The 14,562-nt window shown below is 38.6% G+C and overlaps 1 protein-coding gene across 3 annotated transcripts in view; it reads right to left on the bottom strand.

Annotated features, from left to right (window-relative positions):
- Positions 1 to 14,562, bottom strand: part of Ndufs4 (NADH:ubiquinone oxidoreductase subunit S4) — a 122,291-nt gene that overhangs the window by 43,224 nt on the left and 64,505 nt on the right. For all 3 annotated transcript variants that reach the window (XM_036206896.1, XM_036206897.1, XM_036206895.1), the window contains exon 3: positions 8,451 to 8,623. In XM_036206896.1, the coding sequence (XP_036062789.1) occupies positions 8,451 to 8,623 (173 nt within the window). The remainder of the gene's footprint in view (positions 1 to 8,450; positions 8,624 to 14,562) is intronic.

Consider the following 14,562-nt stretch of genomic DNA (forward strand, 5'->3'; position numbering starts at 1 on the left):
TTAGAAATACCATGTTTAGAAAATAGACAGTTGGTATAATATTAAAAAATTATGACAATACTTTATTTGTAATAATCTCTGAAAAACAATACTTTATTTCTGTGTTAAATCTGACTTTTCTAGTATGCATTATGTAATAATAAAAATCATAATTGCAATAACATTCCAGTTCTCTTTACTGAGGTTTATTACACTCTATTTAAAAGGGCAAAGTAAAGTTTTAGATTAAAAACCCTGGAAGATTCCCAAACTGACCCGAGAAACTTCAGTATCAAGAAGTTAGTGCCAAGTAGAACTGCTGGTGCAGACAGACACCAGTTTATGAACGTGTCACTGAAGATTTCCAACATTAGGACAAGGACAGCAACATGCAGTAACAGAAAATGTTTTTCTTTTAAAAATATTTTAGTGTGTATGTGTGTGTATATGTGTATATACCAATGCCATAGTAAACATGTAGAGGTCACAGGACAACTGGCAGGAGTTGATTTTACCCACAGCCAGCCCATTGGTTCAAGAAAATATTTTTCAAATTTTAAATGTTCCCCTGAATGATGAGCAACAGCAATGAAACATTAGCCATGTTGGAGCACAGTGGTAAACAACTGCATCACTAAACTATCATATTCAGTAGGTTAGTAGGAAACAGCTTCAACTTATGACGTTCTCTATTTATAATGAGTTTGCTGGGACATTAACCCCACCGTAGTTAAGAAGCATCCATATACTATGAATTCTTAAAAACAAAAAAACAAAAAAAAACATACCTACTCTCAATAAACCTTTCATCACTAATAAAGTTCTTTTAAGGGAAATGTCTACATAAAACAAAAACAAACATTCTAAAACCTGACAGCTCTTATTTTTATGTTTAAAAAAGCATAACCATGTTTGCTACAAATGTTTGAAGTAAATCTCTTAGAGATGAATATAACATTCTGTGGAAACCTGTTCAGAACTATGGAAGTAGGTAGGGGCTAGGGACATAGCTTAGCTGGTAAAGTCCTTGCCTAGCTAGATGCAGGAAGCCCTAGGTTAGTGCCCAGAACTGCATAACACTGAATGTGGAGGCATACACCTAGAATTTCAACACTCTGGAATGGAGAATCAGAAATGTAAGGTCATGCCTCACTACATACAGAACTCAAGCCTGACCTGCACTACACGCCACCCAATCTGGAGAAGCAAAAGAAGAACTCCTCTGGTGGACTTGGCCATGGGACAGCTAGGAGCTGAGCAGAGCACTCCTGCTCTCCAGTCCCACAGACTGCTGATGAAGGTCTGGGCACACCAATCCTGGCTTTGCTGGGGTTCCTTAGGATCCCTATAATCATGGACTCCTACAATAAATTCCCCTTGTAAGAAAAAAAAAAACCTTCTACTGACTGGCTATATTAGTACCAAAAATTAATGATAATTTTGTATTGATGCTCCTTTTCAAGGCACATATAGTTTCTCAGTTGATAGTTAAACTAGTTATACTCAAAAGTGCCAATATAAATATGATTCAGTGATTTGAATAGTTTTGACAGGCACACTGGCTTAGCTGGGGGGGAGAGGGGAGGGGGTCAGTCAGTCAGTCAGTCAGTCAAGTCCTTGGAAGTCAAGAGAACAGATCCATTTCCTGCAAAGATAATAGAACTTTTTAATTGTCTGCTTTATGAACATGTACGTTCAATGGTATGAACCATCAATAAGCAATCATCTTCTAGTTGGTTTGTCCTTCTCCATCTCTCACAGTTTAGAATTCTTTCTAGGTTATGTAGGTACCAAGATCTTACTCTTTCTGTCTCCTTTTTTTGATTCCACCCCACCATTTAACGTTAACACATTTATCTTCCTATTATTTATTTCCCAAACTTAGTGCATGCCAAGTCAAAACTTCAAACTGTTCCTGCTGTCCACTGTAGGAGTTTCTGCACTTGTCCCTGATGGTCAGAATGCTTTTCCGGACATTTCTAATTATCCCCTGAGAAGTCACCAACTAGTCAAAGCGCACTCGTTTCTATGAATACACAGCTTGGACTTTCCTATCAGTTCACTTGCTCCTTCCATTGAGAATGCTCACCCAGCATCTTTACATATGGAGATCCACCCCAATCATCTCTCATGGCTCACTCTGAGTACCAATCTTGTCCATGAAGTCTCTTATACCCTATCCTCTCCAGCTGTACATCTTTCAGTCTTTATGAGTACATTACTACTTTGACGTTTATACTCTATTGCTCAATTCTCAACTAGTGAAGTTCCAAATAAGTAATAATAAAGAAACTTGTATCTTAGAAGTGTACCTGACTAACAAATGCATTTATAACAACTATAAACTCTTAACAAAATGGGAAAATGGACGAGAAAGACCAAATGCAGAAAAATCTGGAGAGAATTCTGCCCCCTCTCTCGAAACAAACTTTATTGGAATACAGTTCTCAATTTTCTTCCTAAGACTTCTCTAGTTCAGACAGATAGGATCATGGAGAAGTCAAGCAAAAGGGCATAGCTTGTCAACACAAAAATTCAGAAGATAATGTGTAGGGCTGCTCTCAGAGCATCTGGACATGCAGGGGTGAATTCTGTGAAGTGTGGAGTCCACAGAGCAGTGAACTTTTGCAGTATATATGAATGGGCAGAGCTAGCAAACTGAACACAACTGAACTGAGATTTTTAGTAGCTGTCCACTTGAGGCTAAAAGAAGTCACGACTTGCTAAGCACCTTATGCTCTCCACTGGAATGTCAGAAAGACTATGCCTTTAAACCCGAAACAATGAATTTCAGTATTCCTCATACCCCAACAAGGCAAGGAAAACAAAACAAAACAAAATTAATCCTTCACTTGCTCCAGGTGACCTACCAGTAAAGTGACTATCTACCAGAACAAAACTCTCCACAGCTGCTGTCATTAGTTCAAGATGAGTAAGGATCAGAATTATATATTACCGATACTCCACAATATAAACTGATTCCATGATAACCCTTAAGACATTAGTCATTGATTTAAGTAGAATATCAGGAAGCCATACATTCTTTCAAAGATCTACATGGGATTCTTCATTTCAGAATTACATGTAAAAACTCCAACTGAAAACCAAAGTGCTGCTTTGGCAGTAACATGGATGAATCTTGTAAATACAATGTTGTACAAAAATACCAGTCACAGAACACATAATGGATTCTCTTTAATAAAATCCAAAAATAGGCAAAACACTTCAGGGATACTGGACATGCTGTTTCTCAATGTGGGTATATAATACATTTCATTGTTCTTTATCTATGGTATTTTCTTTTTAATTTTAAAGAACCATTTTTGTTCACATTTAGAATTTTAACATAAATATATAAAAATTATAAACATCTAACAAGCCTTGACTTAATGGAGTTTTTTTTTTTTTTTTAATGACCTCTGACAAGCAAAGAATACTAAGCGTCATGGTTTGAATGAGAGATATCCCCCACAGACTCATTTATTTGCATCCATGGTCACCAGCTGGTGGCTTGTATGAAGAGATTAGGGAACCTTTAGGAGGTAGAGCCTTGCTGGAGGAAGTGGGACACTGGGGGGCAGGCTTTGGGGGTTTATGACCTCACTCTATCTCATATTATCCCTATCAGCTTCTTCTGTGTGGATGAACATGTGATCAGCCAGCTTTCCGATTTTGCAACTTGTACCATCAAATGTGTATATACACATACATACATACACTGGAAAAACCCACAAGGATACATTCTACACTGACTGAGTTCTCTTCTGTGGAGATAGAGAGTAAGTGCACAATAGTGAATAGAAGGCAGGAGGGGAATGGCTGATAATTCCATGTATCCAGATTACTCCCATCTACAATACAAACACTCATTTACTTGTTCATCAAAGTACTTCCTCAAAGATTCACAAAACTGCGTCAAGTGATCAACCAGATTTTAAAAGTGACTTTGTAATGAAGTCAAACAGCTAGGATGGAAAGATGGCACAGACAATACTATTCCTAACTGATAAGCCAAAGGACTAACTACAAGCTTAAGAATCATGTCCACGTTAATGTGTTATTATGGGTAAGAGTCAAGCAAACTATGTGGATAATTAGGCAATGAGAGAATTAGCAACATCAAAATTCATGAATACCTCTGTAGTGGGTAGCCATCCCAGCCTTGGCTGGAAGTTCCAACGCCCACTGAGGCTTCGGTAATGGTCACGCCCATAAGGCAGGGCTGAGGGAGGATGCTGAAGACCCAGGATCGAGAGGAGAGGCTTCTCTTGGTTCTGGGACCCTGGACGCAGGAGGTAGACCGAGCAGAGTTCTCCAGAGAACCACCCGGACTGCGCCATACCTTTCCCAGACCCTGCAACCTATCCCTTCATTTGTAAGTTACCCCACAAAATAAACCTCCCTTTTAACTACGTGGAGTGTCCTTAATAATTTCACCAATATATCTCTGCTTAAATTAAATGGCCTTCCAATTCTCTGTGACAAGAAACAAAATACTTGTTTCTAGAAACTAAATGATAGATTGATACTTCTCTAATAAGATGGCTCAGTAGGCTGAGGGTGCTTGCTGTCAAACTTGAGCTCACATGCACATACATGCATGCACATGTATAATAATAAATATCAAAAAGAAAGAAATCTATGAGTTTAATAACCAACTAGCTGGACTATTAAATGACAAGGAATGGTTTATTCTGGCCCCAGTGTGCTTACCCTATTAGATTAAGGAGATTTATATCGTAAAAAAAACCTTGCGTGAAACTTGTGATGATTTTTGCAACTTACATTATTTTTCAGGTTTACATAAAGATAAACCTTTTACCTTTGAGTTCTAACATTTAAAAGATCCAGGTAATTAAAAGAGCATAAAGAGCTTGCACTTCAGATACAAAATGTCAATACAGTTTTTAAAAATGTGAATTTTAAAATCTTAAAAACAAAGATCAAGGCACACTTATCTTAGAAAGTGGCCTTTTAGAAATTTTTTTAAAATAGACCAAATAGGTAACAATGAAACTTATTCACTATATTTAAACCCCAAACTATGTTCATTAGTAATGAAGTGTACTTCCACAGTAACCTCCTTATCTGCCGCCACTGAAACAGGCAAAAACCCAAAACCCTCTCTGGGCTCAAGCTTCTGTCACAACACTGACTGACTGCAGAACTGCCTTCTCTGCTGGCGCTGCTCTACTCTAGGAACCTGTGGCTCTTCTCTTTGTGCATCAACTACAAGTCAGGGAAAGAACCACCACACATACACAACCATTCTTTTCCTAGGTACTATACGTCATGTTTCTTGTGCTTTTAACTGTAAACTTTTTCATCATCGGGATTAGGTCTGTTAAATCTTCCACGTTACTTTACCCATCTGGCAGACTCAAACCAGAGGTACTCTACTAGGGAAAACTCATCAAGTCTAGATCACCTACAGGAGGAAATTTTGGGTCTTTAGAAAAAGATGGTTTTGATCTAAGTTCTATAGTCACTTCTCTTTCAACACATTCAAGAACTGTTTGTCAGTACTAAAAACTAACTGAATAGATACTTTCTTCTTCTTCTTCTTCAAGTAGTTCTCTCATTACAAAGAAAATTATAAGCTAAAGACATGGATCAGACACAGAATATTTGCCTACCATTCACAAAGTTCTAGAGTTGAGCCCAGTACCACATCCACACACAACTATAAATCTACAACATACATAACTAGGTTTTAAATATTTTTCTTTTACTCCACATACTAATATTAGATATATCATGGTAAAATATAGACAGACTGAAAACACAAGTTATGGTGAAGCTATTCATTTATTTGAGATATAAATTTTTTTTAGATATACATTTTTAAGATTCAGTTTTATTATTTTAAATGTGTATGCATGTGTGTCCCTGTGGAGGTGTGTGCACATGAATGCAGGTGTCTGCAAAAGCCAGAGGTGTCTGACTGCCCTGGAGCTGGAGTTACAGAGTGTCAGCCACCCAGTGTGGGTGCTGCTGCAAATCAAGCCTAGGGTCTTCTTGAAGAGTTCTTAATCACTGAGCCATCTCTCCAGCCCAAGATGTAAATTTTGTAAATGATAAAACTTTTACGTAAATATAAAAGTTTACCTTCCAACATTAACAATTTTATAAAAAGGTTTAAAATATGTCACAAAAGAAACCAAAATTCAGTATGTTTAAACAATAATCTTATTTACTATTCTTTCTGTTATTAAGAAGATAAACATTTGCCCAGCAGTGATGGCACATGCCCTTAATCCTAGCACTTGGGAGGCAGAGGCAAGCAGATTTCCATGAGTTCAAGGCCACACTGGTCTACAGAGCATGTTCCAGGTCTGCCAAGGCCTGTTACATAGAAAAACCCTGTTTTGAATCATGCTTGGCAAAAGAAGCTACATATTGAAAAAAAAAAATTCTGCTATCAGCAAATGTGACAATTCCTGCTTTAGTAAAACAAAGTTAGTCATGGTTTTTTCAGACTATATTTTTCAAGATAATTAGTGGTTATTTCTTAATATGACAACTGATGTTTTAAAAAAATATTTAAGATGCAAAACAATTCTTGTTTTAAAAATAGGTTTACTTTGGAGAAACTGTATTCTGAAGAGCTTTACCTCCCATACATAGAGAGTATGTAATTTTCAACCCATATTATTAATTAAGTGATTGGTATTTCAGAATGTAAGTGTGATATTTCTAAAAGCAATGCTATGATGATGACTGGGTGAATATTTGTACAAGCATAGCAAAGGGAAATTTACCCCCAAGACCAACTGATAAGGTTTAAGACACACTACACAAAGCTTGGTATCTAGCATTTGAGAAAAAATAGTAGTAGCAGTCAGGTCTCTTTGGCCCTTTCTTGCCCTTCTGCCCTGAAGCAGGCTATATTAGAAGTCTCTGACCTTCCTCTGATGTCATTACAAAATATTCATTCTAGAGGTGACCATCATACCTAGAAAAGGAATATGTCCCTGAAAACACAGGCTATTGGTGAGAATTTAAACAAAGAAGCTGGCTAACACACCCCAGCTTATTACTATTAGATCATAGCTCCTTCTAGGCATATCTTACACAACATCAAATCTAAGCATAAAAATACACAAGAATCTCTCTTTCTTTGGGTTTTTATTTGAAGGCTGTTTCATATATAGTGTATATGCAGTTGTATGTTTATTCTATTATTGATCTTGTTATTGATGCTTCAGCCATTAGTGTTGTGATTGCATAAATAGGTGTGTGTGTGTGTGTGTGTGTGTGTGTGTGTGTGTGTGTGTGAGACTGTGTATAAAGTTCACAAAATCTAACCCTTTCTTCTCTCGTTGCCTCCCTCACCCCAATTCCCTTTTTCCCCCTCTCTCATAGTGTTTCATTGTTTTAACCCGGGCTGGCCTCAAACTCATCTTCTTGCCCAACCTTCAAAATGCAGGGATTATATGTATTGGCCACCATGTTGACTAACTTTATATTCTTATCTAAAGTGTATTCTCCAGAAACAAGCTGGAATATAAAAGGCACCAACACCGAAACAGGGTATGTAATTGCTGGAAATGCATTAGTATGTGAATCCCAGGAATAGATGAGCATACTAAAATCTCATATAACCCAAAAGTATGGTCATAACATTCTAACCACTAGGTATGAACAAAAAATTTTCTTCTAAATTTCTTAGGTCTCTGGAAACATATGATTTACAAAAGATTCCATATATTACATGAAACAAAATTTAAGATACCATGTTTTTAGACACTATGTTTTATATAATTTGCCCAATATAATTCTATTGAAATTTCAACATGGAAGATTATCTAACAAAAAGACTCCTGGATATATCAACAAAAACAGATGTCTTCTAAAACTTATCCTAGTATGTTCTAAAAATTAATTTATAATTTATAATCTTAATGGTAAGATCTCAGAAAATTACGAGTGTCCCTCAAATTAGCGAATTTCTGTTCCCACACCTCTAACGAACAAAACAAATGCATGGAGGAGTATTATTTGAATTTAAAACTAAGCTGAAGCTGGACGTGGAGCTCTAAGAAACAGACAGTAGGATGGCCGCACCACTGAGGCACCTCTGGTCTACACAGCAAGTTCCGGGAAGGCCAGAGCCACACAGTGGGAGCCTGTTTCAGCAAATAAAAACCAAACTGAAACAAAACCACTCGTGTCACTAGAGAATCGAGTCACTCCCAGAGCATTCTCAACTACTATTCATGCCATTTATCAACGGCATCCAGAAACTGTACTTCTGCAGTTTACTATTATGAGCCAAACACACATGGACATGTCTATAAATATATAAAGGGATATATTTAATTCCATGTTTTCAGTTGTAGTGAACCTAACTGTACTAAAAGAGATTTTCACAAGCATATTAGCTCTAAGAAAAGTCAGTGTTTTCTTCACAGAAAAAAAAAAATCAGTATTTTCAACAATAATCTGAAAACAATACTCCAAATACTCACGTTGATGCCCAGCCCATCAAAGGATTTTCCCATCTCTCTCTGGTGTCAAACTCCATCTTCCATTTCTTTGTGTTGTTTACTCCAGATTGCATGTTGTTGCGAGCAGGAACAAAGATCCTGACCTTTCTGGTTTTGATGTGCTCTTCTGGAACACCAGTTAAAGTAGTGATATCCTACGGAAGAACAACAACAAACCTCTTTGAGTGTCTGCATACCAACTGATGCGCCTTCCCATTTCCTACCTCCATGGGCTTGGTTTTTATTTGTTTATAAATTGGGATAATCTCTCTGGCTTACTTCACTACTACCCTGATCATTTTATTTTACACATATCCACTGTGCTCAATTTGTGCTACAGTTGAGGACTGGCACTGGGTACAGTGAAAGAGGAGCTACCAGAACTTTTCTCTTCTACAGATTGATCCCAAGGTCTTGTGCAGGCCAAGCAAGGGCCCAACCACTGAACAATGACACTCCATCTGGCTATTCCTTTCCTGTCTTTCTTTTCTGGATAGACTCTTGTGTCCACTAGCTAAGAACAACCTTGAACTTCTACTTCTAATGCTCTTGCTGCCACCTCTAGAGCCAGCATGGTATTTTCTGAGGAGTTTGTAGTCAATACGTTCTTACTCTGTGGGAGGGGACAACTGATGTTGTAGAAGCAAAAGAGGTCCATTAAGGTCCATTACTTGCTGCCAAAAGAATGGAATCTGCCTCTAGGTGGAGAGGTGTCACTCACTGTCTCTTCCCCTAACAGTTAACTTCATGGTATTAGCCAATCACCTGGCCAAGGGACCATCCCTCGGGTGTGGGTTCACCCTAAGTCATGCATAAAAGACAGGAGGAATAATGAGTGCTTATTGGGATTAACTTTTCCTTCCCAGAATTCCTACCTCTAGTATAGCCCCTGTGAGGAGCCACCAAGAGGTTCCAAGTAAGAACTCAGGATAGTCTAACTTTTCCTTATTCTCTGTTTCTTTAAGATTTGCCAAATAAATATATTTAATAATAATTTAAAAAAAATTTGCCAGACAACGTTTCTCTGTGGAGCTGGCTGTCCCGGAACTTGCTTTGTAGCCCAGGCTGGCCAATGCCTCCCTGAGTGCTATGATTAAATGTGTGTGCTGCCATGTCCGGTGGTACTTGGGCGAAGTGGCTGACTTCCATGCTGCCTTAACTCAAATGGCATGCCCTTTTCTCTTCTCTATCCCCTCCTCCTGGCTGTTCTGCAAGTGTACAGCTTGCTGCCTTGTTTCCCTTTGAAAATCTGACTTAAACTGTCCCTGAGATTCTGAAATTCTTTCACTAATGAGACTAATATACCTAAGGGGGATTCTGACATGTCTGATAACATTTGGTGACTCCATCAGAACTCCCCAAATATCTGATAACAATCAGACATGAGAAATACACATCAGACATTTATATAAATACATAGAATACATAGAAATATAGATGCATCTTTAATAAAGAGACACAACCAGTAACTGAATTTTAAATAGAAAACCCCCAGTCAGTGGTCTCTGTCAAACTGCTCAACACTGCACTGCAGCAGGCATCTTAAAAATTCTTATTAATAAAATCAAATCTGAGCCAGGTATATAGGGTGAACACTGGAAGATCAGAGAAGCAGAACAAGCCACAACTACCTCACCTTGCCAGTTCCTCAGCTGATCCTGTTTCCTCAGACTGGAAGCCTCTGAGTCTTTATCCAAATGAATCTCAGCTGTACTGCTCTGCTCAAAAGCCTGAAAGCTTAACCAGCTAAATGCTTCTAGTTTCTGTTTCTCACGCCTTATATACCTTTCTGTTTTCTACCATCACTCCCTAGGATTAAAGGCATGAGTCACCACGCTTGGCTGTATCCTTGAACAGATGGATATTCTGCCTCTGGAATGCTAGGACTAAAGGCATATGCTACCATTGCCTATCCTCTATGTTTAATATTGTGGCTGTTCTGTCTCTGACCCCAGGTAAGTTTATTAGGGTGCACTATATTTTGGGGAACACAATACCACCACACTGCACAAAGTCTGAAACTTTGTAAACAAAACAACAACAAAACGTTAGTGTTTTCTCTCCCTTTGGTGTTGATTAAAAGAATAACATAGAAATCCAACCTGTAAAGATATGCCATAAGATGCCCAACTTTGGAGAAAATAAGACTGTAAATACCTGTAATCTCTCTCACTTTTTATACATTTATCTACTAACAAATGCTTCAGTGAGAGAATGCACAGAATTTTGATGTTCTGGATTAAACATGTTCACCAAACTTAGTAGCAGTCAGGGCACAAGATAATGAAGTAATATTGGGTTTCAATCTACAGTTAGTAATAGTTTACCCTATCAAAGTAACCCATTAGAATGACATTAGGGTTAACCATATCATTCCTATTTGGTGTGGGTGGGGTATGTGGAAGACAGGGTGAATTTCACATCTTTCTCAGTTGTGTCTTTATCTTATTTTTGAGACAGGGTCTCTCACCGAATTGGAAGCTCACTTGTTGGCTAAACCGGCTGACCAGCAAGCCCCAAGGATCCTTCTTCCTCTACCTTCCCAGAGCTGGGATTACAGGTGCATGCTGATGTGCCTGGCTTTTCTATGGTTTCTAAGGATCTGAACTCAAGTCCACATGCTTGCATGCTACAAACTATGACCACTTAGCATCCTAACCCTCAATCATTTATACCATTCTTTCAAATAAAACATTTAGAATCATTAGGGTGGGGTGGAATCCTTGCCGCCTACGTGTGAGGCCCTGAGTTCCATTCCCAGCCCTGTCAAAGAAGGGGAAAGTGCACAGACAAACTTTTGAATAACTCTTTAAAATTAAGAAAGAGAACGAAATGGTTATATCAAACTTGTCAAACTGTCTTGTCAGTTTTTGTTTCAATGCCACATATCCTCTAATGAAGGCCGTTTTCTTGTCGTTTGTAGGTTCTAGAACACTGAGCTCACCTCTGTGTTAAGATTTAAAAAACTCTTTGTTAATTCAGTGAGTACCCTGCTAAGCACTGCTTAGCAGAGTAACTTTCTACCTGTACTGTAGCTGTGGTTATTTTGTTACAGCTTATCTATTTAGAGAATGATGGGGAAACACACTGACATGGTAATAGGCTTCTTTGTGTGTACTGTGTGAAGTGCCTGTGGGCATGTCGGGTAGCTTTCTCAGCTGCCCTCCACTTTATTTACTGAGATGGTCTCTCGCTAAAACTGAAACTCACCGATTTGGCTACTTAGGCTAGCTCACTTGCTCTGGGGTCTTGTGTCCCCCACTCTCACACCCTGGGAGCACACTCTGCTGAGCTTTTATGTGGGTGGTGGGATCTGAAGTCTGGTTCTCACAGCTGTGCCACAAGAACTTTATCCCTTCAGCCATCTCCTGAGCCAGACATGAACATCCAGTGTGCACTGACATCAGTTGCTTCGACTTTTCTTACATCTAGGGTCAAAGGCGACCAGGTGCTTCTTTCTATGGAGGACAACGGGCCAGAAAACTTAAGTAAACGTTGGCCCCATGCCACTTGAAGACAACTGGACTTAGCGCGTGCATGTGAGTGCAGGTGCTGCTGCAGGTCAGAGGACTACCATCAGGGATTTGTTCTCTCCTTCCGTTTTGTGGGATCTGGGACTTGAACTCGAGTCACTGGCCTGGGTGCAAACACCTCTACCCAACTGAGACACCTCACTTGCTCTAGTAGATAATTTTAATTGCCAGGTTCAATTGAAATAAAACCATAACTTTTATGTATTTTTTTGAGGCTGTGTTTGTTTAGCATTTACAGGGCCTGGGTTAAATCCCTAGCATGGCACAAGGGCACAAGGCTTACACATGCACACACATACATATACACATACACACACACTCTGTTTTTTGGAGGGGCTGGGAACTGAACTTAGGGCTTCACACATGGCTAGGCAAGAACTCTATATTACTAAGTTATATTCCTAGCCCAAGTGTTACATTTTAAGAAGTGACTTTCTAAAGCAGAGTCCTCTACTTAGAGCTTGAGGTGACATGGGGGCGGTCCTCAATGTTTACTTCTTCCTTTGCAACTGCCACTTAGTTTACTGTTTAATATTCTCTATTGTTGGGCAAATATATTTTCTAAAAAGATGTACTTGTAATTGTGTGTGTGTGTGTGTGTGTGTGTGTGTGTGTGTGTGTGTGTGTGTGAGATGTCTGCAGATATGTACAGATGTGAGTACAGGTGTCTGAAAGTCCAAAAGAGGATGTCAGATCTCTTGGAGATGGAGTTCCAGAAAGTTGTGAGCTACAGGTGATGCTGGGAAGTGAACTTGGGTCCTCTGGAAGAATAGTTCTCACTCTTAACTGCTGAGCCATCTTTCTAGCCACAGATTAAAATCATATTTCCTCATCATAGTTGCATTAAAGTATGAGCACTCATTATAAGCATGCTATAAAATTAATGGGTAGACATCTCCAAATCCCACATCAACGCCTCTATTTTGTATTGTTTCTAATGAACGAAACTGCTACATGGCTTTTCTTCAACTTTATGAAAGGAAACATTCAATTAATTTTTTACCTCCAGAAAATGAGATTATAAGAAATATTTATTTTTCCATACTTCTATACTGTGATGCATGCATGACAAAAATAAACCAATAAAGCTTACACTTTATATCTGAATTCATAACTACTGATGTTTCATGTCTCCTCAAATTCTGGCACCTTCTCATTGGCACATGCTCCCAATTTTAAGCAGATAGTCAAGCAAGGAGTTTCTGAATTTTGAAGCCCTTGCAAGTTGTCCTGACAGACTCCCTGTTTTGCTGCAGTTGTGAGCTCCTGCAGCCCAGCTGAGCTGCTGCAGGACAAAGAATCAAAGGCTAGGCAGCTCCCATGGGAGACACCTACTGCTCACAGGACCGCTGCCCTCCCTGTTCCTAGTCCCTGCAGCAGCACTGTCGGCCTAGACAAACTTACTCTTCACACTTGTAAAATGCACTGACACTGTTATCATCATTTCATGCAGTAGCGTCAGCTGCTACAAGAGCCTCTTCTCATACACACTGCAATGGGCTAAGGCTCCTCCCACTCCCAGATTCCATTCTAACACTGCAACCCTTGGAAAGATCTGTGAGCCAGCCCCAGGCTGAATGTCTTCAATGATTTCCTTTTTCTCTCAATTCATGCTCAGCTACCTGTGACTCAGATTTTGCAAACAAACAAATAAAACTCCTGTACATTAAACTGCTCAATTAGTAGAATTCTCTTTGGATTTCTACTTTTGTACTAAAATACTGATCACCTGTGATCTTTCTAAAACATTTTTCTATAAGAAATGGCATAAAGATGTCAATATTGTCTTTTACTAGTTTCTTCTTTCAAATTTTCTAGAATCAGAAAAAAGTCAAGTCATATAAAAGAAGTCATCAAGTTGACACCAAAGAATCTCAACTTACTAGTTTTAAGAATATCTGCAAATTCTAATAAATCATATTACCACATAGACACTATACAAATTTACTCAATTTTAAAGTTTCTTACTTTTAAACAGTTGGGTTAAAGATTAAATCTATTTATATTATTAAAGAATATAATTATCCTAACAATGTTAAATGATAAAATATTAATTTTCCATATAAAAACTGATTCGGTTATCATCTGTCCCCACTTATCTTGTGTGAATTCCACTTTTTTCTTTTTTAACAAAGGAAGTAAGAAACAAGCAATGGGAAGTTGGTGTCACAATGCAGAGAAACCTCCCAGCAAGCTTCCTGCAACCACCCAGTATTTAGAGTCTTGCTGGCTGCTCTCTTTTCAATACCAGAATTTCACACATTTCAATGACTATTATGACTTCAAAGAATCAAATTTTCATCATTGTCCGTCATCTGCCGGCTGATTTGTATAAAGGAGTTCTCCAGCATGCACTCCAAACAAAAGCCTCCTTACTTCTGTGGCTATATATCAAGTTTAAAAGTTCTGTTTGTGACAGTTGTGTCTTTGGTGAATTAGGGCGACACTGAAGAAGTGCAGCTGCTCTGCAGGAACCTCCTTTTTGGCATCATTTCACTTAAATAAAAACTGAATAATTAGCTTCTGCCTTTATTAAACCACAAAAATGCCACTAGCCTTAG

The sequence above is a fragment of the Onychomys torridus genome, chromosome 15 (genome assembly GCF_903995425.1).
Source record: "Onychomys torridus chromosome 15, mOncTor1.1, whole genome shotgun sequence".
NCBI lineage: Eukaryota > Metazoa > Chordata > Mammalia > Rodentia > Cricetidae > Onychomys > Onychomys torridus.